Source organism: Bufo gargarizans, chromosome 1 (assembly GCF_014858855.1).
Source record: "Bufo gargarizans isolate SCDJY-AF-19 chromosome 1, ASM1485885v1, whole genome shotgun sequence".
Classification (NCBI taxonomy): Eukaryota; Metazoa; Chordata; class Amphibia; order Anura; family Bufonidae; genus Bufo; species Bufo gargarizans.
This window is the reverse complement of record NC_058080.1, coordinates 494,839,018-494,864,133: the sequence shown is the minus strand read 5'-3', so window position 1 is coordinate 494,864,133 and position 25,116 is coordinate 494,839,018. Positions and strand designations below refer to the sequence as shown.

Sequence of the window (25,116 nt, the reverse complement as noted above, 5' to 3'; positions counted from 1 at the left end):
TGTTTGGTATTGCCGCAGAATTTCTAATTTATTCTTAGTTTCCACCGAAAAAAAAAACTTAATAACAAGCGATCAAAAAGCGTCATTTACTCCAAAATGATACCAATGAAAAATACAAGTTGTCCCTCAAAAATCAAGCACTCCCACAACTCCATAGAAAAAGAAAAAAAAAGGTATGGGTCTTGTGAAGTGGCAATGCAAAATCATTTTTTTGGTTAATAAAAGGGGTTTTATTGGAAAAAAAAAGTATAAGTATTTAGTATCACTGTAATCATACTGACCCAGAGAATAAAGATATTATGTTATTTGTACCGAAAAATGAACGCCGTAAAATTTATAATGTAAAAACGCAGTTGCAGTATTGCTATTTTTTCCCCATCTCCCTCCCAGAAAGAGTTAATAAAAGTTAATCAGAAAGTTATGTGTACCCCAAAATGGTGCCATTAAACACTACAACTTGTCCCGTAAAAAACAAGCCCTCATAAAGCTATATAGACGAAAAAATAAAAAAGTTATAGCTCTTGGAACGAGACCATAAAAAAAGGAAGAAAAACGCTTGGTCATAAAGGCCCAAACAGGCTTGGTCACTAAAGGGTTAAAGCAGTTCTGTTACCAGGATCAACCCTAGTAAACCAGACATAATGCTCATGCTGATTCATACTATACTGTCCACAACCAGACTGCTTCTTACATCTCTGACCTGCTTTCCTGATACATCCCCACACGTAATCTCCGGATCCTCATACAACCTCCTTCTTTGTTATCCTCTCTTCTGTTCTTCACACAATTGACTACATGATTTCTCACATGCCTCTCCCCTCCTCTGGAACTTGCTACCCCAGGACATCAGACTCCCCCCAACATCCAAACCTTCGAAAACAACCTTAAAACCCACCTGCCGGCCCGTCCCCTTCCCCGCCCATGCCACTCCAGCTTTTTTAGACCTGGCATGAGTGGGGAGAAGTCTCAGATAGTGGCGCAATCTTGTGCTGCCATCTGGGCAAGAAATACGCCTTAGGCTACTTTCACACTAGCGTTCGTCGGTCCGCTCGTGAGCTCCGTTTGAAGGGGCTCACGAGCGGACCCGAACGCAGCCGTCCAGCCCTGATGTAGTCTGAATGGAGCGGATCCGCTCAGACTGCATCAGTCTGGCGGCGTTCAGCCTCCGCTCCGCTCGCCTCCGCACGGACAGGCGGACAGCTGAACGCTGCTTGCAGCGTTCGGGTGTCCGCCTGGCCGTGCGGATCCGTGCGGATCCGCCCAGACTTACAATGTAAGTCAATGGGGACGGATCCGTTTGAAGATGCCACAATATGGCTCAATCTTCAGGCGGATCCGTCCCCCATTGACTTTACATTGAAAGTCTGGACGGATCCGTACGAGGCTATTTTCACACTTAGCTGTTACATGCTTAAAATAATGCAGACGGATCCGTTCTGAACGGAGCCTCCGTCTGCATTATTATGATCGGATCCGTTCAGAACGGATCCGATCGAACGCTAGTGTGAAAGTAGCCTAATTTAGGCTTATATCAGTTTGATAAATGACCCCTTATATGCCTTACATTTTTATGCCAGCCATCTGCTGGAATGAGACTGCTTGAAAATTTGCAACAAAAACAGTATAAACGTGCCTACATTTTTACCAAGCAGCAAGTCCTGCCCACTTCCACTCCACTATTGCACCATGCACGTCAGTTTATAAATGTCTCTTATTTCTGGTGCATGTGGTTAAAAGAGTAAAATGCTCCCAGAAAGGTGCTTTATTTTTTTAGAATGTCCATTGAATCCTGATCACAATGCACAACATACAAGTACTGGTAGCTCGGTCATGTTGCATATCAGCTGCATGTTTCCACTTGTCAGCAGCTAAGCGGTCGGTGAAACATAAAGGCAATAATCTATCTAGCAGTAATTATGCAAGTACTAACAGAAAGGACTTGCCACAGACATTACTATGTGGTAATTGTATGATGCACTTCTTAAAGAACATTTCAGTCAATTTCTACTGTACATGCATACTGTACTTCAGCAATACCACAAAGACCTCTGCATCTCTGAAGACAAATGTGCTCATAGAAATTGTCATCTTTTCATCCCCCCAGATATAGGGTCTGTAGAGACTGAGGTTCAGATTTTGTAATATAAAATGTAACCATTGTTAAATAAACTGTAAACTAGAAGTCATTTATTCCTTTGGTTCTAAACTAACCACATACTGGTCATCATTACTGCAGAGGGATTCATCTCTATTGGTAATAGTGGACTATTGGAAAGTTTCCGATTCTCCACCCAGGAGCAGTCCCTGCTCTAGCCTTCAGGTCATCTAAATTGTTATGAAAGTGGTAATCCAGTTTCAATCAAGCTACTAATGGAATAATTCTAAGTTACCTTTTTATTATACAATGAATAGATGTTAATTGCTGGAACTAGAAATAATATATAAGAATAACAAAGCACTTGCGCTGCTGAATGGGCTGAGGTGGGGGGCCAAGCATTTGCATGGCTTGCATGATGGTAAACTCTGCCCATGCGTGAGTCCTGAGTGGGCTAACTAGACACAGAAAATAAGTGCAAAGGATGAGATGAGAAGGAAAAGAAATAGGAGAGGTAGTGAGGGGGTGGTCCACCAGGCAGGGCAAGCTTGTATAAGTGACAAAAGTGATACCTGTGGGAGCTAGCCAGAAGGCTGTGTATAAGCAATCCAACATGACCAAATGGGTTGAAATTTGTTTGCCTTAGGGCTCATTCACACGACCCTGGTTTGGTTCCGCATCCAAGCCACATTTTTTGTGGCTCGGGTGCAGACCAATTCACTTCAGTGGGGCCGCAAAAGATGTGGACAGTACTCCATGTGCTGTCCGCATCCGTTACTCCATTCCGTGGCCCCACAAAAATTATTGTGGACATGTGGACAAGAATAGGCATTTCTATAAAAGGGCCGTCCGTTCCATTCCGCAAATTACGGAAAGCACACGGGTGGCATCCGTGTTTCGCGTATCCGACAATTTGCAGACCGCAAAACACGGCACAGTCGTGTGAACAAGCCCTTACTAAGGCTACTTTCATACTTGCGTTCCGAGCGGATCCATCTGGGGTCTGCACAGACGGATCCGCTCCTATAATGCAGACGATGGGATCCGTTCAGAACGGATCCGTCTGCATTATATTTCAGAAAAAAAATTCTATATGTGAAAGTTAGTCAGACGGATCCGTCCAGACTTTACATTGAAAGTCAATGGGGGACAGATCCGTTTGAAATTGAGCCATATTGTGTCAACTTCAAACGGATCCGTCCCTATTGACTTACATTGTAAGTCTGGACGGATCCGTTTGGCTCCGCACGGCCAGGCGGACACCCGTATACCAAGAGTGGCTCCTCTTAACTTCAGAAAGTAAGAGGTTGCTAATTTTTTTAGCTGTTGGCAATTGTTTGCTGAACTGCTAAGAATACAAGGGAGATGAAAAGTTTGGAAAGGTTTTGGTATACTGGCTGCTTTATATGTTTATTAAGGAGGTTTTCCCAGGAACTCTTACTCTTTAGGGAGATTATGTCCTGTAAAAGAAGGTATAATTGTATGCTCTGATCCATAGCCTTTAGACCCTTGGAGCATTTCCCCAGTTGTAGGACAACCTTTAAAACAATTTTAGTAGCCCAAGACAGTGTTGGCGATGTATGCATCGGGTTAGAACCTTTGTTATATTTAATAGCTGAGTGGGAGGTGGGGAGAGATAAGACCAGCTGCATACTTCACCCCATCCCAAAATCCTAAGATATAGCTAATGTTAGGATATTTTTAATGTGGTGCCGGTGAGAAAGGAGATTCAGAGAACGTTAAATAGTGTATAATGGTGGGATTCTGGAGCTTCTTGGGTCAACCAAAGGGGGGGGGGAATGGAAGTGTTTTGTATACAGCCAACTGTGGTATTTTTGCCACCTGGTAGCATTTGATGAAATTTAATACTCCAAGACCTCCCTTGGTTTTATATCTAAAGAAAGTAAGTAGCCCTGTGGACCCTGGGAACATAGCCCTACCAAACTAATTTTATGTATCAAAATAAATTGCATTTGTAAAGTTTTGCCTTATGTAATTAATTTTTTTCTGATATATGCTTATAATTTATTTGAGTTAATTATATGAACCTCAATCACCTTTTGGCTTTGAATAGGTATTAGTGAAAGACTTTCATTTTTCTTATTTTGTTTTCTGTTCTCTTAGGCCCTCCTCCTAGTCTCATTGGGATGACGTCTTCTGTACCTCCAGCTCTTCTTCCCCGTGTAGCACCATCTGCCCCTACTTCGCATATTACCAGTGATACCACTAAGGACTCCTCACAACTGGCATTGACCCCTGAGTCCACTGGTCCCTCAGCTTTAAAGGCTGCTCCTCTAATGGGAGCACCTTTTATGCCTTTTTCACTTGCTCCAGCTGCCACTCCCTTGTTCACCCCCCAGATACAGGGCCCATACTTTCAACAGCTATATGGATTAAAGAAGCGTCTATTTCCAATTAACCCTGTGATTCCCCACACACTTCTAGGGCTGCTCCCAGCTCCTCTCAAACTGGCTCCTGAGACCCCATCATCCCATAAGCCAGAGCCTTCCCAGACAAAAGCTACAAGTGACAACAGTGGAGACCAGGAACCTACAGTGGGAGAGGAAGAAAGTGTGGAACGAGATGATGACTTAGAAGATGAAGATATTCCAATGGTGGATGTGGCAATTAGGTACCAGTGCCAACGGTGCAAGACATCTTATGACGAAGAAGGGGAAGCAGAAGCTCATCAACGTGCAGGCTGTTACACTGGCCCACCTCCACATCCACCACCTATTAGAGTGAGGGTCTGTACCTATCACTGCCTCTCCTGCCAAGTACTACTGCAGGGTCCTGCAGCTCGAAGCCAACACCTGAGGTCACAGCAGCACCGTGCACAAAGTGCATGTAGCGATGGAGCATCCTCTGCAATACCTCAACTCAGGCCAAAGAGTGCTGCTACCTCTGTGCTCATGGCTTTATAGAGATACTCTATTACTGTCTCACACTTCAGCTTTGAGGCTGACTTTCTATTTTATTTCACTTGTGCTTCTTTTATTTACCCCCTAGAGTGTTTGTGTCTCTTCCCTTTTTATGTGATTGTCTACCTATTTGTGTCTGTCTGTTACAAATGAAGCGTTCCCTCACTCAAGAATGCTTCCTCACTCTTTAGCCTGCTGGAGGGACACTTCACCCTGCTCTCATGACTGTTTCCCTTGTCTCTCCAGCAGGGAAATTTACACAAAGAAATACATCACAACACAGGCCAAATAGAAAATGAAAAACCCTTAAACCTCTGCATAGAAATACTGAGAACCCAAAGCTTTTCTGCATTTCCTGAACCTGGTGCCAAAACAAGAGTGACCTCCCCCTGTCTATGAACTCTTTACCCAATTTCCCTGACTTAGGGAGAGGGTATGACTGAACAATAAACCAATGAACAGGGGGACGGGAAAAAAAAAACTAAATATAACCAAAAGTTCCATGACTTAAGGAACCAAACAAGAGGCGATGCCCACTGTCCTGTCACACATGCATGTACACATGTGTGTACTTAGAGATTTTGGGAGTTATATTTCAAATATGGAATTCAGCACCTCTCAACCAGTGACTTGAACTTTGTAATACTTAGGGGTGTTAACAGCACTCCAAGAACTCTCGCTGTGATGCTTTAATCATTTGTGGAGGGACAAGGGAAGGGCTTTATTCTCTGGGGAGGGTTATGGGGGGAGGGACATTTTTTCACTCCCTTGCTCCCCTGTATCGCTCTCCCCATACCTCACTCTCAATGTTTTAAGCTTGAGGATTTTTTTTTGGGTGGGGTGGGAGGGGTCGGGATATTAAACCACCAAACAAGGAAACACAAGTAAAAATACTAAACACAAAGAAAAAAATTACAAACTTTTGAATCCAAAGTTACATAAAAAAAGAAAATATTCGCACCAAAAATAAGAAAAAATGGATGGGAAGATTGGCGTATGAAATGGACAATGATTTGTATTATGCGTTACAGAAAAATGCTGTGTCACTACATTTAGTTCATCACTCAGAGCAGCATGGCATCTACATAGGTGTACATAAACAGGCATGTGTTTGATATGGACTCTTCTGTTATCTTAACAGTCTAGCTTGGGTTAGTATTCTGAAAGAACATATATCTTCTCTCTTTTTTTTACATTCCCTCATTTAACCCAAGTCTTCTTTCCTTTTGTCATCTTGAATAATTGTCTTAATCATTACTTTCCCTTTCACTGAAGATAAAGTTAGACAACCTACAGGCCTACAGTTGTTGTGGACTTGTAGAGGTGCTCTTATATGTAAGTCATCTGAACCTACCAATTTTGGCAGGTCGGATGACTGTCTTGAGGGCAAGAATCGTTGTTCTGGTCGTAGATGAGCAATTGCCAAGGCGTCTGGCAGTGGTTTATTCCCCTTACTCCATTGAAAACACATCCACACTTGGCATGTGTATGGGGGAATCCAGAGAAATAGCTGTCACCTGAACAAGTGTTTAAAAGGAACCTATCACCATGAAAATATGAATACATCTGCAGGCAGCATGTTATAAAGCAGGAGGAGCTGAGCAGATTGATGTACAGTTTTGTGGGGAGAGATTCAGTGAAACTTGTACTTCTTTCATTTATATCCATGCTTATACTGAGCTTTGAAGTCAAGGAGGGGTTCCTATCGGTGATTTACAGCCTTCCCTCTATGACGGTGTATATATACAGAGATAGCTGTCAATCACTGATAGGACCGCCTCCTGGACTTCAAAGCCCAGAATGAGCAGTAATATATATAGGAAAATTACAAGTTTTACTGAATCTTTTCCCAAAAAACTATATATCAATCTGCTTAGCTACTCGTGGTCCAGAACGTGCTGCCATGCAATGTTCAAGATGACAGGTTCTCTTTGAGTGTATGAACTATCTAAAGTTATATAAAATAAGGTACACTAATTAATTTGGCTGCCTTGAGTGTGTGCTGCAAAACCCTAGATCGGCATAACACATCTAGACTACTAATTTTAAAAATGACAATGGACATAAGATGTCAAACAAGTGTACATTAACAAGCCAAAAAAAAGCATACTCGCTTTCCCATACCATACAGATAAATTGCAGCCATGAACATTCATTATTTCATCTATTAGCCCCTTACCCAAACCACTAGGTGTGCTACAGCTGAAGTACCACAGGATGCTTTCTATTCTGCATGCTAGTTTAGAATCATGATTTAACCTTCTAAACTATTTCCGTCCATCATTTCCTTCTTATCACTTTCTTTACCTCTTCAGATTTCAAAGCTATACAGCGCCTTGCAAAAGTATTCACCCCCCCCCCCCCTTGACATATTTTGGTGCCTCACAACCTGGAATTAACATGAATTGATGGAGGATTTGCATAATTTAATTTACAGAACATGCCCACAACTGTGAAGATGTTTATTTTTATTTTTATTGTGGAGCAATCAACAAATTGGACAAAATAACAGAAAAAGTCAATGTGCATAACTATTCACCCCCCTAAAGTCAATACTTTGTAGAGCCACCTTTTGTGGTAATCACAGCTCCAAGTCACTTTGGATAAGTCTCTATGAGCTTGCCACATCTTACCACTGGGATTTTCGCCCATTCCTCCTTGCAAAACTGCTCCAGCTCCTTCAAGTTGGATGGTTTGCGCTTGTGAACAGCAATCTTTTTAGGTCTGACCACAGATTTTCTATTTGATTAAGATCTGGGCTTTGACTAGGCCATTCCAACACATTTACATGTTTCCACTTAAACCACTCAAGTGTTGCTTTAGCCTTGTGTTTGGGGTATTTGTCCTGCTGGAAGGTGAACCTCCGTCCTAGCCTCAAATCACGCACAGAGTGGTACAGGTTTTGCTCAAGAATATCCCTGTATTTAGCACCATCCATCTTTGCCTCAACTCTGACCAGTTTCCCAGTCCCGGATCGTGTTCTTTGGGTGATGTGTTGGGTTTGCGGCAGACATAGCGTTTTCTTTGATGGTCGAAAAGTAAAATTTTAGTTTCATCAGACCAGAGCACCTTCCTCCATACATTTTTAGAGTCTCCCACATACCTTTTCGCAAACTCACAACGTGCCTTTTTGTTTTAAGCTGAAAGTAATGGCTTTCTTCTGGCCACTCTGCCATAAAGCCCAACTCTATGGAGCGTACGGCTTATTGTCGTCTTATGTACAGATACTCCAGTCTCTGCTGTGGAACTTTGCAGCTTTTCCAGGGTTACCTTAGGTCTCTGTATTGCTTCTCTAGGTAATGCCCTCCTTGCCCGGTCCATGAGTTTTGGTGGGCGGCTGTCTCTTGGCAGGTTTGCTGTTGTGCCATGTTCTTTCCATTTGGTTATGATACATTTAATGGTGCTCCGGGGGATCATCAAATATTTGGATATTTTTTTATAACCTAACCCTGACTTGTACCTCTTAACAACATTGTCCTTTACTTGTTTGGAGAGTTCCTTTGTCTTCATGGCAGTGTTTGGTTAGTGATCCCTCTTGCTTATGTGTTGTAGCCTCTGGGACCTTTCAAAAAAGGTGTGTATATGTAATGACAGATCATGTGACACTTAGATTGCACACAGGTGGACATCATTTCACTAATTATGTGACTTCTGAAGGTAATTGGTTGCACCAGAGCTTTTTATGGGCTTCCTAACAAAGGGGGTGAATACATACGCACATGCCAATTTTCTGTTTTCTATTTCTAAACAATATTTTTCTCATTTCACTTCACCAACTAAGACTATTGTGAACTTAAGGCTGTAATGTAACAAAATACGAAAAAAGTCAAGGGGGTGAATACTTTTGCAAGGCACTGTAGCTATAATTTTGTGAAATATTCTACCACGTGTCTCTTCCACATACCCTTCCATGCCTTTCTTTTTACACTTGTCATACTTCTTTAGTTATACTTGACTAGTGTAAGTTGTCCTCAGTGGTTTATAAGCAAAGGCCAGTAGTGACATCCACCAATAACTAAAGAAATCCATTGACAACATGTAGTCTTCGAAGATACAGAATTTCCTCATTTACACCCATGTTATGTATGCTGAAAAACAAGTTACGTCATCCCATAATCACAAGGTTGCTATCAACCCAAACAAAGCACAGGACACAAGAGGATCTCCGACAATGCGCCAAGCCTGCAGTAGACTGCTCATGGAATATGAACCTTTTTAGCAGCTCTGGCTTGCATATTTTTCAGTGTATTTCTCAAGTCCCTATTTCTTAAGGTAAAAGCATACATACAATTTTAAAATCAAGCCTTCAAATGCTAATACCTTAGCAGTTCATCAATGTTATTACAATTTATTATGATAGACTAATATGTGAACATATTAAAGTTTAAAACCACATAAAATGGTGAAAGTATTTGATTTCCAAAGGTTTCCTTGAAGTGACTGATGTTTGGCTTTTGTATTATTGAGCAAATGCTGTTTGCTACACACTGCCACATTATGGAATATTTTGACGGAATAATAGCTTATACACCAAGCTGTTTTTGTTATTCTTTTACATTTTCTTAAAATTTAGTGGAGACCCCATCAAGTGAAAATGATGGCTAATTCTCGTTTCACTTGCTCTGTGCATGCATTGAAAATTTGTGGTTAATTATGATGGTCTCCGAAATATATACTTGCCTAGCGTATCTGACAAACTTTAATATGCTGATCCATCAAATAAATTATAACAATACTTCACATTAATGGCACATGCGTAGAGTCCATCTCTACAAATCATTGATAGTCTCTTCTCTGCCCTAGAACCTGTATCTGATCTTTCATCTGAAAAGCTGTCAAAAGCATCCATTGATTTAATATCCATCCTGTCTACTCTTTGTCATCTTTGTATTGTTTTCTTCATTTTTTTATTTTTCTAAATCAAACTGTTACTGTTAAATATTAAAGGTTCTAACACTACAGGATAAACAAAGGGTGGCACAGATTGGGCCTTGGTCATGCTTATTGCCTTTTGTAGATCCTGAAAGTCATCTAATGTAACATGACCAGGTTTGTTATACTAACCAAACAGACTAACTAGCACCAAAGCCGTAAATCTGACCTTCAAAGAGCATATCATGCCAGTTCAGTGTAGGACCTAGCCCAATGGTCGTTCTGTATCATTTAGCCTATCTAGTGACCGGCTGCTCACTTAACACGGATTGTCGCATGCAAAGAGTTTGAGGATTTCCTCAGAGTGATGTATAAATGGTTAAAAAAAAATATAAAAATCTAAACTTAAAATGTCGATATGGTGTTTGTGTGTTTTGTAAATCATTATGTCTACAATAAACCGACAACAAGATGTTGTCTGTCCTTCAAACCACATGGGTATAGAATCAGAATATATCAAGCGTTTCCCTCCCTGTGTGTGGTTATAATGATACATTGTTATTTTGGAGTCATTTCTGTCTCACCGTTATCTGGAGGCCTCTGGTATCCTTCCGCCGTCATTTCCATTATGGCCATTGTTCAATAGCTCTTGATGGTCTTCTTGGACATGGTAGAATTTCTTTTGGCTTAGCCATTGTTGCTGAAGTTCTAGGATATGATATGGCATGACTAGACGTATGCACCTATGCATGTCACTCAACTCCTATGTACCAATGTCAAGCAATCCGGGAGTATGAGCAATTAACATTCGTGAGATCAGTGTAAGGAATTGGCGTGCCATCCTCTTCTCTTGTACCATGTCCTGTTTCGCTTCCATGCTCGCTCGCTCTTTTACACTCGGTTACATGCATACTGTTTACGGCACAATGATAAGTACCAGGTGCCACCTCTGAGGGGGCCGCGTTTGTGCCAGCTTCTTCGCCAGCGTCTGTAGCTCTGCCAACCCTCGCTATCTGCCTCTTTCTGCCCATCTCTTTCTATGTATATCTCACGCTGACTTACTCCCCATCTGTGTATCTCTCTGCCCCACACACTCTTCCTCTCTGCCAAGCTCGCTGCCCAGATATGCGCACACAGGGCACAGACAAACTGATGCAAATGCATGAACACGCACACAGATGGTCAGTGCCCACAGCTGCCAGCTCACACCTCAGGGATCAGAAGTGGGTGAGTTGGTGGGGGTGAAATATATACGATTGGATATTGGTGGGAGGGTAGAGGAGATGCTGATTTTTCGATGGCGGATGCATCTGCTACTCTGCGCACTCTCCCTTCTTCGTCACTGCGCTCTCTCTCCCTGTTGTCTCTTGCAGTCTGTCATCTTGAAGGGGGCAGGTACAGGCTGGCTCAGTGCCACTCACATGAACCCCCCCATCACCGTTGGCTGCTCCCTCCTTACACACTATTTCAGGCAACCCCTCATCATCACAACACAGCATTAATTAGCTGGAGAATTCATTATACTCGCAAATCCTAATTAACACAAACAGCCTAAAGGGAATTGGCAAATCTGTAGACGGCGAATGAAAGGGTTAACCATTTCTGTATTTTTATGTTGCCCAACTGGGATTTCTGTCTACATACTGAAGCTATGATACAGGTTTTGAGTGCCTTAGTGCAGTGTACAGAAGGATTGGCACAGTGTTAGAATGGAATAGTGGGAAGCAAGGTTAAAAAAAAAAAAGTCAAGGTAGAACAATGCCACCTAGAGGACAAAATCTGCATGTTTGGTCTATAAAGCAATTTTATTACAATGTCTTTCAGATATTCTTCACTCTTTAATTGTTTGGGTTCAGACTTGGTGATATTTCATGTGCATGTTGCATGCTATAGCTGTGTACGTGTATCATGTAAGCATTGCACTCAAATAGCCACTTTCCTTGGACTCCAGTTATTGTGGAATGTAACGCATTAATCTGTTTCTTTTCTTTTCCATCATTCAGGAAAATATGAATGTCTCTGCCACTTCATCCAGGTGCCATTGCAAACCTGATCATATCACTGCCATGCTTCTGTAGGACAGTTGTTCACTTCACATATATCCTGGACTAGATTTCCATTATGTGTAAAAGACAAGCGTAGCCGCATACGCAAAGGAACCTAAATAGGGACAATAAATAATAAAAAAAAATTGATATTCAAACAGAAACTCTAAGTTATTTTATTTTTAAAGGGAACCTGTCACCGGGATTTTGGGTATAGAGCTGAGGACATGGGTTGCTAGATCGCCGCTAGCACATCTGCAATACCCAGTCCCCATAGCTCTGTGTGCTTTTATTGTGTAAAAAAAACAATTTGATCCATATGCAAATTAACCTAAGATGTGTCCTGTACGTGAGATGAGTCCAGCGTGAAGGAGCCGAGGACCGCCCCGCGTCCTCGGAATCTCCTCCTTGCTCCCCAACGTCAGAAAGCCAGAGCCCCGTAATCTCGCGATGCACGAGCTAGCGCATGCGCAGTTCTTTCCCTGGGGCTGATGCCAGCACAGAGAAGAAACACTATGACGACACTGCGCATGCGCTAGCTCGCGCATCGCGAGATTACGGTGCTCTGGCTTTCTGACGTCGGGGAGCAAGTAGGAGATTCTGAGGATGCTGGGCTCCTTCACACTGGACTTATCTCACGTACAGGACTCATCTCAGGTTAATTTGCCTATGGATCAAATCGTTTTTTTTTACGCAATAAAAGCACACAGAACTATGGTGACTGGGTATTGCGGATGTGCTAGCGGCCATCTAGCAACCCATGTCCTCAGCTCTTTACATAAAATCCTGGTGACAGGTTCCCTTTAAAGGGGTTGACCACTTTCCGGCTACTGTTGATCAATGTGTATGTTAGATGATTATGTGACACTTAGTCTTTTCTTCATATTCTGTGGCATTTTCTATATTTCATAAGGTGTTGGCCAAGTCTCTTGTGATGTCCACACAGAGGTCCTGTCTAGAAAATGGCTACTGATGAAGGGTCATGTGACCAGGAAAATCACTAATGCTCCTCCATTCAAATACACTACACCTGCACTAAATTGTCAACATTGCAAGTGCAGATGGCAGATGTGGTGTATTTGGAGGAAACTGAGTGATGTATCTGGAGTTATTTTTGCCTGGTCACATGACCCTTCATCAGCCGCCATCTTATAGACAGGACCTCTTTGTGGACAGCACAGAAGATTTGCCTATCAAGGGGACATGATTTATGAAATAAAGCATACAGTACAGAAAATCAACAATGGCTATATTAGTAAGTGTCATATAGTCATCTTACATGCACATTGGTCAAAAGTAGCTAGAAAGTGGCCAACTTCTTTAATGCTCAATAGTATGAGATATCCATAGACTTTAAATGTATTTAGGATTTTTTTTTGCCTCATAAGTTTAGACTTTTTGTTTTTAGTGTTACGTTTGCCTTTAGTAACGTGAAAATGAATAGCCAGTCTAATATTAGTACTACATCTAAAGTACCTTTTGAGGGTTTAGAATACGAATAGACTGTGTGACTGATCCTCCACCGGAAGCTGGAACTGAAGATCCACTAGGAGCCTGAAGTTGAATCTGAATACTCTGAAATATTGAAAACATAGAATAACATAATGGAATTGAGAGGAACTGCGTTATTGCACAAAATTTACCACAATCTAATTAAGTAGGTCTACCCAGATTGCTGTATGGACATTAATAAGTCTATTAAGGTCAACCTGCTGGTAAAGTACAGTGGTGCCAAGTGGTAGGAATTGCACCCATCAAACATAGACTAGAAAACACAGCAGTTATCTTCGAGGCAAATTGTCTTAGGACTACACAGTGAATTTTTCAGTGTTCAAAGAAACATTAAATACCACAAGAAGACAATTCTGCAAAAGATTCGGACCTCCCAAACCTTGGTCACGGCAACTATTTGTGGTTAACCAGAGGTAGTAGAGGTGTAAAACAAGTATAGAATATGGTATGCCTATCATACACCTTCTCTATTCTATTCAAAAACAGATGACAAAGGTCTAGGAGGACCAAAACATTGGCGGAATTGTCTTCTTGTGGTATTTAATGTTTCTTTCAAGCGAACCTGTCACTACCAAAATGCCCCCTAAACTGTACACAGTACCTCAAAGCTGAAGTTATTTGGTTTCTAATGATGTCTTTGACTAATTTGTATGATGGACAAGATCGCAAGAAAACAACTTATATTCCGTTGTAGGCTTTATGCAAATGCAGATCTTGAAATCAAGAAGGCAGTGGTCTTGATGCTTGAAGTCAAGCTGGCCGCTCCCCCTTCCCGTTTACTTTTGATTGTTGACCTCTTTTTGTTCATCCACGAATTGCGTCTGTGCCGTATGATTTCATTTTTGGCGCCTGCGCAGTAAGCCCCACTGTAGTGTACTTGACTTCAGCAGAGCTCACTGCGCAGGCGCTGAAAACAAGATTGTATGGCATAGGCATGAAATCTCCTGAGGAATTGTGCATAATGAAAAAAAAGGGCCATCAATCAAACATGAATAGGCAATATGGGGGAGCAGCAAGTTTGACTCCTTTACTTCAAGATTCTCGTTTACATATAGCCAGCAGCAAAATAAAAGTTGTTTTCCTGTGATCTTGCCCATTGGATAAATTAACCGAATACATAATTTGAAACCAGATGCCTTCAGCTGTTAGGTACTGCAGGTGGCTTAGGGGACATTTTAGCGGTGACAGGTTCCCTTTAAACACTAAAAAGTTAACCGTGTACTCGTCAATAAATATTACCATTTGCATTGAAGAGATTTAGACTATGCATGTCCAAATAGTGACTTTCTCTGGTATCTTAGCTCAAAGACCAAATTATGGATGTTGGAAAAATTCTGCATATTTAATGTTGAGTGTAATGACCCTTGTTCAATAAAACACAGCCCTCTATAGAAAAGACCCCACTGTCAAGTTTTCCACATTAAGAGTTAGAATTTTTGATAATGCACAAGAAACAGGTGCATTTTTTATTTTCTAACTGTGCTGTCCCAGCTATCGCTTTCAACTAGAATTCTTAACTTTATCTAGTTATCTGTTATCAACCATACTTGGTGTACTTTGCTGCCATCTAATGGCCATAGTTATAATTCAGTTTTGGTAAGTTATCTATGTTGTAATTCATTATGTTATTCATCTTGCAACATCTCCTCCTCTTCTGTGAACTCGCATCCAGTGTCCCTTAGTCTTTTCCTGTTTGTCAAACATGCATCACAGAGCTGGAGAGAAGATTTTTCTTTGACCTCTATCATCATTTCTCAAGGTACATTCAGTATATAACCTAAAAGCATATCCATTACATCTCCCTTCCTGGAATTCTACATGCAACTGGTGTCACTAGGGGAATGATTATAGCGAGTTCACTTTTTTCCATTGCTTGTACAAGAGATTGTCATTCACACTTATTAGAGAATGCTCTCACGTACATTGGTGGCAGAATATCTTTCCAGTAATGCCTAACATCTGGGTACTTATACATGACCCATATGAAATACGCTCTCAGTTTTAAGAGTAAACCTTTAAAGGGGTTGTTCCATCTGGACATTTTAGGGGAAATTTATCTTCCCCTCTGCACCTGAAAACTGGTGCCAAAAAGTTGCAAAATATGTTACATGCTGCAGTTGTGTAAAGTTTTGCTATTTGTGGGGATTTTAGACCATTTTCAAGGTAGCAAGAAGTGAGAGGTTGGGGTAGGCAGCAAAAGAAATGGCATAGATTATATAGCAGGAAATCTATACTACCTCCCTTGCTGGTGTAGATCTCTGCTATTACTCATAGACCAGCACAGATGCGCCACAAATATTAAGTGGCGTGTGCCTCTTAATAATTTTGGTGCAGCTGATGCAAGCAATGGAGAGATTAAGAACAGCATATAAAATGTCGCTATTGATAAATCTCCCCCTTATTTTATATGAATGAATGAATGAATAACTTATATAGCGCTACAATTTGGTTTTCTTCTGAGCGGATCTCCGCAGGTAGAGTGTTCCATAGCCGGGGTCCTATATGTATAGTATTTGTCACAAATTGCCAACAGGTGCAGGTTCAACCTTTGGGATATGCTGTTATCTCAAAAATGGGAACCCATTGTGCATTGCATTGAATGGAGAGCAGGTTGCGCAGTTGTATGCCATAAATGTCCAGACGGGACATCTCCTTTAAGACCAATGAAATAGATGAAAGAATTTTTTTAACTTCATAACCATGTTTTGATCTGCATCATCTCTATAAATAAATATTGTATTTGCTAGATATTCAGAAGAGAGAGACTGCTTATGTAGAGGAAGGAGTAGATTATGAAACAACTCTGTTCAGGTGCTAAAAGCTTAATAGCATGGAAGATGGTCATAAGATTCCTGAAGATTCCTGCCCAATCTACATGAGTTATGGAAGGCGAAAATTCCCATTTTCACCCAAAGGTACACAGTAAGCAATAAAATGGTACAGTAAACAGAAGCACACAGGTTTCTTTCGTTTTCCAGACCAACCTTGGGCACAGCAGCTTGTAGTTGAAAGTCAGAGACATCACTAGATGAGGAATTTGTGGCACAAGAATTGATGACTAGTAGGGCAGGGCTCGATGGTTGACGCGTGAAGGAGAATTCCACTTGAAGTCCATTATTATTATAGACAACAAGTGACGGTAGAGCTGCTGTACAAAGGAAAACTTAAGAGCATTAACACACTGCCATTTACCAAGAAATTGTATTATATATTCCATCAACATTTGCAAAACTGAAAAATATCTGGTGGCCTATGCATACAGCATGTCTGGCTTGCATGATCATTTCTAAGCAGCATCAATAAAAAAAAGTATCCTCTTAGAACTGATGAACTGGTCTTGATGAATGGTGCACAATCCACAGTGTGCGCCTTATAGCTGTTCCATTATAAAGCACTTTCATCATAAAGCAGGGAATGTCTATGTCTATGCTAATCATCTAGTACATTTCTCTCTACATCGAAATACAAAATAGCAGTACACCTGTCAATAGGTTCTGATGGTATTGCAGCTTGAAAATGCATGTGTCATCAGAAAATGACCTAATGTTTAAATTATATTAAAGGGGTTATCCAGAAATTTGATTAGCCCTGAGAGTCTGCTGTTTAAAACAGCAGGCACCCAGCAGCTACGGCACCTGCTGTGCTCAAGAGTGAGCGTCATATTCAAATACTCAACTTCTGATGTAAATGGGCGGTCGGGAAGGGGTTAAAAGAGTTCTCAAATATATACACTTACATACCTGATTTTGGCATTTCATCTAAAAGATCTAACAAGCTCCCATTGGGTAAATTCTGATTTATGGAAGATACCTCTGAGGTCACTGGTAAGCTATCCGAACTCTCTTCCAACAATCCCAAGAGGTCTGTAACCTGCAGAATACGTGTGTGAGATATACATTGCAAGGAAGTCCTGAACTAATGTATATATCCCATATTCTAAAATTCCATCCACAATAAGGCTCTATTGACATGTCAGCATTTTGCTTCAGTATTTATAAGCCAAAAACAAAATTAGAACCTGCAGGGAAATTGTACGCTAACATTTGTGCCTCTTCTGTTATTGGACCCAATCCTGGTTTTGGCTAACACATATTGATGCAACATACCATCATGTGAAAGCCGCCTTCCACATACACTGCTATATGAAAAATTAAAAAGAAAGCAACAACATATGAACTGAAATTGAGTGCAAGCCGTAATCCCTTTTGCCAGCCTTTTGATGCACCCATACGTTATAGTGACTGAGGGAGTGTATGGAATAGGCTGTTGCACTAAGCCATATGCAGGAGGAACTGGCTGTATAGTAATAGTGATTGCAGCATCTGAGGTTAGGCAGAGGGATGCGTCTCCCTCTGTCTTCCAATCGCAGCCCCCGCAGTGAAATATGATGGCTCCAATCGGTTACCATGACAGGCTGGAGCCTGCTGAAGGTTCCCATGCCTGTTGTGGTAATCTGCCTACAAACCTGTGCACGAGGCACAGCTCAGCAGGTAGAGTGTCAGAATCCGATTCACCTTAATAGTTCTCTATTATGGTGAATGGGACAAGGGTTCAAAAAAGTTGAAATTACCCCCCTTTCTCAATTTTACATATAAAAAATAAAAAAATAAACATAACAGGTATCACCACTTCTAAAAATAACTGAACTATTAAAATATAAAAATATTTTTTCCTGTGGTGTATGCTGTAATGAAAAAATAAATAAAAGCACATGAATTTTTGGTCACCTTATTCCCCCCCCCCAAATTGAATAACAATGAACAAAAAGTTGTATGTACCCTAAAAATAATACCAATAAAAAAATTGTTGTCCCACCCTCCTTTCTCAATGTTACATATAAAAAAAATAAACATAAAAGGTATTGCCACGTCCAAAAATGGCTGAACTATTAAAATATTTTTACTGTGGTGCATTCTGTAATAAAAAAAATATATAAAAAAAGCACAAGATTTTTGGTCACCTTATCCCCCTCCAAAATTTTTTATAACTGATCAAAATGGTAACAATAAAACTAGTTTTTCCCCACAAAAAACAAGCCCTCATGCAGCTCTTTAGATAGAAATATAAAAAGTTATGGCTGTCAGAAATGGCGATGCAAAGAAAATGTAAATAAAAAAAACAACATTTTTTTCAATTAATAAACAAATTTGGTATTGGCGCAATCATATTGACCCTCAGAATAAGGACGTCATGTCATTTTTGGCGCACAGTGAATGTCGTAATATCAAAACCGCAAAAACACCAGAATTGTGGTGTTTTTTCAATTTCACCCCACAAAGATTTTTTTTTCCTGTTTTCCAATACAAGACCTGGTAAATTAAAAAATATGATTTATTCCGCAAAAATAAACCCTCATATGACTATATGAATGGAAATTTTTTAAAGTTATGGCTATTGAAACGTGGGGAGGAAAAAACAAAAATGCAAAAATGAAAATGGGCTGGTATTTACAGGATTAAGACCTCAAATATACAGTAATTTTCGGGAATTTTTATATTGATGGCCTATCGATAGACTAGACCACCATTTTTCGATTGTCAGAGGGTCCTACACCGTTCAGGTGTAGCTCCAGTGCTGGAACTACACAGCACCATCGACTGTGTAGTGGACGGAGCTGGTTACTGTAGAACTGCTCCTAGTTACCAGCTGCATCACTACACAGTGGCTGGAGCAGTATAGTTCCAGGGCTACTCCTAAATAGCTGATTAGGGTGGAGTGCGTGGGGTCAGACCTATACTGAGGATACGACAAAACAACATTAGAAAACCCCTTTAATGCTTCTTTCACACAAATGTTAAGTCTACTCACATAACTAACTGGCTGGCTTGAGGAGGGGATACTTTTTGGTTGGTTTTCACTTTCTTCTTTGATTTCTTCAATGCAGGCTTCAGTTTCTGCTAAAGTAGATTTTTCTGGCACTGGCATTTTCTCCAGAATAGCTGGCCTGCATGGAGACAGAAGGCACAATCAATTTATGTTTGCTATCCCCATGGGTATGAATGTTCCACCTTTTTTAATTTATGGTACGGCCACATAGTCAGGTTTCCTGATGCAGTTTTGGAAGCTAAAATCAGGAGTGAATCATAACAGAAGAGAACGTATAAAGAACAGATACAACTTCTCTTTTTTGAATTTACCTCTGTTTTTTGCTTCTAAAATTGCATTAGGAAACCTGACCGTGTGACTATACCCTTAGGGTCCATTCACACGTCCGTAACATGTTTTGCGGATCCGCAAAACACTGACACGGCAATGTTGCAATTGCGGACAAGAATAGGACATGTTCTATTTTTTTCGGGAACAGAAATGCGGACCCGGAACGGCCCCATAGAAATGAATGGGTCTGCAATTCCGTTCCGCAAAATGCGTAACAAAATTGTGGACTTGTTAATAGGGCCTTAGAGTTAAATTATGCTACTAATGTGTACAGTCATGTGAAATGTTGTTTGTACATGTATTCTCTATATAGGACTGTTGTCATTTCAAACAGTGCTTCTGAGGATGCTGGGCAGGGACGTGCACACATAGAGCTCAAAGGGGCTTGAGCCCCTGCCCCCTTCTGCCCCTGCCCCTTTAATGCCCTTTTTTTCCCCATTTGCGCGAGTGGCGGGCACCCGCTAAGCCTGCGTGTGTCGGGCTTGGCCCGTGCGGCGCATCCACGCAGCAGTGTTCAGAACTGCAGTCAGGGTCACTAGTCACGTGGGAACAGCGCACAGGGAGTCTGTCTGGAACTGAGCTGACTGTGACTGCGACTGCTCACCGGTCTGTGAGTGAGCTCATGTCGTGCGGTGCTCGTCTGGGACCTGTGAGTGCCACTGCCACTGTGCCATCATGGAGGGGGTCGGGGGAGAAATGTAGAGGGAGGGGGGGTAAGATGTGTTGCTGTCAGGCCCATGGAGGGGGAGAAATGCGCCATGGGGGGGTAAGATGTGCTGCTGCGCTGCCAGGCCCATGGATGGGGAGAAATGTGCCATTTGGGGGGGGGGGGGGGAGATGTGCTGCTGCCAGGCCCATGGAGAGGGAGGGGGGAAAATATGTGCTGCTGCGCTGCCGGGCCCATGGAGGGGAAGAAATTTGCTATTTGGGAGGGGGGTAAGATGTGCTGCTGAGCTGCCAGGCCGATGGAGGGGGAGAATTGTGCCATTGGGGGAGGTAAGATGTGCTGCTGCCATGGAGGGGGGAAGAAATGTGACACGAAGGGGGTGATGTAAAAAGGAGGGGGTGGGGCGTGGCCAGCAGCCCCCATGATCGGACGCATTTAGCTGAGCTCTGGAGCCGAGGCCCTGACTTCACCATCATCCTGAACCTACCGATTGCAAACATTTCATCCTCAGGGGGTAGAGGATCGGTAAGACCCCGAGGACCGAGAATGTCCAAAAATAAATCGCTGTTGGCGGCTGAAAAGCTCCGCGAGTACGCCCGCTCTGATAGCCAAGATGGCGCTGCCTCAGGAGCACACTCGCTCACGCAGGATGTAACTAAAAGCTCACCTACCCCTGATGGTGCTCCCGCCAGGGAGCCTGAACCCTCACTAAAACAGGTTACCGAACAGCTCCTACAAGCCATAGCTGTGTGTCATTCATCTTTATCTGGAAAATTAGAGGAGGTGAAGGTGGATATTGGGTTACTGAGGTAGGACATGCAAAATATGCAGGAACGGATTAAGAATCGGATCTCTGTCATGGAGGACCGCACAGCTCCTATACCCGCGCAAATAGCGGAGTTGGAAAAAAAGGTGAAATTCTGGCAGCAAAAATGCGACGATTTTGAAAACAGAACATGCCGCAATAATTTACATATTATAGGAATGCCAGAAAGAGCGGAAGGCAATAACCCGAATGTGTTTGTAACCACGTGGCTGCAGTCCACTTTCCCGGACGCCATTTTCTCCTCTACTAATGTAACACCCCAGAGTTGTGTTACTACACGCCTCTACCCCGCTACTCTCTGATAAGAGCCTTTACATTTGTCATCTAATGTGATTTTGCTCATGTCTTCACAACTGTGCATTTAAAACTATGTTAAATGTAAATTTCCTTGTAATTTTCCAGGTTGACCAGCAGATGGCAGCAATGCATTGGTAAGGTATTAGTTTGAGTTTAGTATATCTAAGCTCTGTGGAGGTGTGGACTCTTCCCTCATCCTGCAGTATGGGAAGGAAGTTAGAGGCAGTGTGCCAGAGTTCAGTAATCCCCCTGCATAGGGAAGAAAGCCAGGATCTTGTCTCGGCTGAGACATTGATCATATTCCCAGTCTAAGCCCTGCAGCCTCAGCTGGATGACAAGAAAGCAGACAACCTCCAGAGTTCCAGGACGAAAACATTCCCTGAGAATATATCTGAGAGTCAAGTCCAGTGACCTAGGAGAAGCCATATTCCTCTCCAGCTAGTCTGTCCCCCACAAAGCAGAAGATATAGAGAAGCGCAGAAGATAAATTCCTGCCACAGTTACAGAGCTACTAAGCAAATGTCTTATTCTGCAAGCTCCAGATTTATAGTGCAGAAGACTTATTCCTGCCAACCATTGTCAAAACCTGCTGGGACCAAAGACCAAAGCTGTATTCTGTTTGGATTCAAGTTACCTTCAGTAAAGAAAAGTTTGAACTTCATCTAAAGGTCTGGACATCATTTCTGCTGCAAAATTCCTCTATTACTCCTACTATCACTACACTAAAATTTATTGCAAGTGAGCCAGGAGTCCAGCCGTACCCAGGTAGGAGACACCGTTGACACAATTATCACCACCTATAGAGACATTATAGGCCATTACACCACTCTGGCATTCCTAACCTGGGACGTGCGTTATAACACCTTGGGAGGGCCCTGTGATAGTACCCTGCGCACTCTGCAATTGGTGTCACAAACAAACTACATTGTCATTGCACTTTTATCGTTGAAAGGGCTCACCGTGTGCCAGCCAAGCCATTACCACCGGGAGCTCCCCCAAGACCCCTGTTAGCCTGTCTACTTAATTCTGCTGACAGAGACCTTATACTTCTACTAGCTCGACGCAAGCAAGAACTGCGTTTTGAAAATACCCCGATCATGCTCTTTCCAGATTTATCTGCGGAGCTGCAAAAACGTAGAGCAACTTTTACAGCGGTTAAAAGATGGCTTAAGGAACTAAATCTACCATATTCAATGGCATATCCAGCCAGGCTAAGGGTCGTGGACGGAGAGATCAGCAAGTTCTAAAATGTGCCGATGGAGGTCACCCACTGGTTGGACAGCAAAGCTAGACCAGCAAGAGCACCGAGATGAGATGTCCTTCTAAAATAGCCCTATTACCATCTTTACTATAAGAAGACACAGCGGGTTTTGGGTTTCAGTGTGATGTATTCCACTTCTATACTTCTTCATCTATCATTCTGTTCATCCCTCTTCATAAATACTTGCCCTCCTTATCTCCTTCTTAATACCTGCTGTCTTTTTCTTTACATTTGTCCCTCCAGTCTTAAGTCCTCACTTGAGATGCCCCTCATAGGGACTGGATGTGGCCGAGAGCCAAATAGATTTATAGATCTTTGGGATTCACAGGTCATGGACTACATGTCACAAGGAACTTTCTCCTCGGAGATTGGCTATTGTACCTCTACCTATGACATCATTTTCTATGAGCATTGCTGTAAGTTGAAGTTGGGGCCCATGTTTTCAATGTTGTAACACAGTTTCTTTAAGTGCAACTGGCAAACTCTGCCATTAGCACACCCCCGTGAGATTACTGCCACAGAAGTTCTGATGGTTTTATCCTAACTACCAGGGTATCTAGGTTAGTTCTTTGAGTCTTATACTTGAACAATAGATACTATTCGGTATGTTTTTGATTAACAGTTGGGGGTTTCTTTTTTTTTCCCTCGTTATGCACCATTATTCTATACAGGGGCAGGTCAGGTACGGCATATATACCATGTATCGGTGAAACTCTGGATACTGGAACGAGTAGGGAGGAGGCATATTGATTCTTATGATAATCTGAAATGGTGGATATACGTATAATGTCTTGGAACATTAGGGGGCTAGGGAGTGCCAGGAAACGTTCTATGGTATTTTCTGTGGTCAGACAATTTAACCCCCATATCTTGTGCCTGCAGGAGACACACCTAACCCTGGACCTCACTAAAAGAACCCACAAAGCCTGGGTACAGTGGGCACAACATTCCTGTAATACCAATTTATCAAGAGGCGTCTCTGCTGGTGCATAGATCCTTAAGATGGGAGGTTGAGAAGTTACACATCGACCCTGAAGGGCGGTTTGTTTTTGTTACTGCACACATTAACTGTACTCTATATGTGATTATGGGTATATATATACCCCCACCTTCTTCCCTACATGTGATGTATCAGGCGATGAACTTCGCTGCATCATATCCATTAGCTAGGGTACTGTGTATGGGGGATTTCAATATGACGTTATGTACTAGACTAGATAGATTCCACCTAGGTGGGTCGCTCCAGGAGCTGGGAGATCGTAGATCACCATTGGAGGGATTGTTAGAGGAGGTGGGGTGGATGGATATGTGGCGCCTTAAATATCCTGAGGCTATGACATATTCGTGTAGGTCAGCTAGCCACAATACCTTTTCGCGCATAGATTATGCGTTTGGTAACCCGGCCATTTGTTCAGTGAATTATAACGTGGAATATGGAACCAGAGGGGTTTCTGATCACTCTCCCATGAAATTGACTCTGGTTACCAATGATAGACGGATGGGTTTTTCTATGAGACTACACCCCTTTTGGTTAACTTTATTTTCTCCCAATGATCGAATTGCTGATCAGCTGTCGGTATTTAATGTCTGAACACACAGTTCATGAGGATGTGTCACTAGTATGGGAGACCCTGAAGGCATACCTGAGGGGATGTCTGAAATCGTCCATTTCTTTTATTAAACGGGCAACTGCTAGACAGGAGCAGAAATTGCCAACTGAGTGCTCCAGACTGGAGGAAGTATATGTGGCAGATCCTACAGATCAGAACAGGGAAGATTGGCTATTAAAAGGGCGCCAATACCTTACCTTATTGAAAGAAAAAGCTCAACGTAAATTGTTCTTCATTAAACAATCCTACTTTGAGTTGGGTAATCAGTCTGGTAAACTATTAGCACATATAGTCAGACAGAATCAGGCATCCCCTGCAGTACTTCGTATTCAGGCCGAAGATAAAAGTCTGATAACGGAACCTGGTGCAATCGCCCAGAAATTTCAGGAATTTTATCAGGAATTATATAAGGCACGGGTGGGATATACCTCAGAGAAAATATTAGATTACCTCCAGGAATTGGAATTTCACAAATTGACACATGAAGCAGTGGAACTGTTAAAAGCCCCAATTATGGATTAACTGGTCCAAATCTGTTCTGTTCCCACTATACTCATTCGAAGGGACGCTTTATACCAGAGTTTTGCCTCTAAATCCCAGCTTTTAATATCTGGGCATGTTTATCACAACGGATGCCGCCTCCTTCCATGCCCAAATATACAACTTCTCCTTGATTATAGTAGAGACAAATTTCGGGTGTGAGTTGGTCTACCATTATTAGTATCGGGTTGAATTAACTTAATCAAGTTAATTATATTAACTAAATGCTTATACGTTCTAGAACATGCACCCTATATAGTACCCTAGGCAATATTTAAACAGTTCACCTCAATAATGTCTCTGTTTATATGGGG

At 42.0% G+C, this 25,116-nt stretch overlaps 2 protein-coding genes across 3 annotated transcripts in view; one reads left to right on the top strand and one right to left on the bottom strand.

The window, feature by feature from the left end:
- The window catches only part of ZFHX2 (zinc finger homeobox 2), a 55,242-nt gene extending 47,786 nt beyond the window's left edge, over window positions 1-7,456 (top strand). Inside the window, exon 9 of the mRNA XM_044274295.1 lies at window positions 4,220-7,456. Within this exon, the coding sequence (XP_044130230.1) occupies window positions 4,220-5,019 (800 nt within the window). The 3' untranslated portion in view covers window positions 5,020-7,456. The remainder of the gene's footprint in view (window positions 1-4,219) is intronic.
- Window positions 7,457-10,491: 3,035 nt separating this feature from the next.
- The window catches only part of AP1G2 (adaptor related protein complex 1 subunit gamma 2), a 60,402-nt gene continuing 45,777 nt past the window's right edge, over window positions 10,492-25,116 (bottom strand). The window contains exons 18-22 of one of the 2 annotated variants that reach the window (XM_044274315.1): window positions 19,254-19,389; window positions 17,186-17,315; window positions 16,430-16,593; window positions 13,410-13,508; window positions 10,492-12,048 (exon numbers count right to left, since the gene is read on the bottom strand). In XM_044274315.1, the coding sequence (XP_044130250.1) occupies window positions 11,947-12,048; window positions 13,410-13,508; window positions 16,430-16,593; window positions 17,186-17,315; window positions 19,254-19,389 (631 nt within the window). In that variant the 3' untranslated portion in view covers window positions 10,492-11,946. The remainder of the gene's footprint in view (window positions 12,049-13,409; window positions 13,509-16,429; window positions 16,594-17,185; window positions 17,316-19,253; window positions 19,390-25,116) is intronic. The other variant, XM_044274307.1, reaches the window with a different exon arrangement.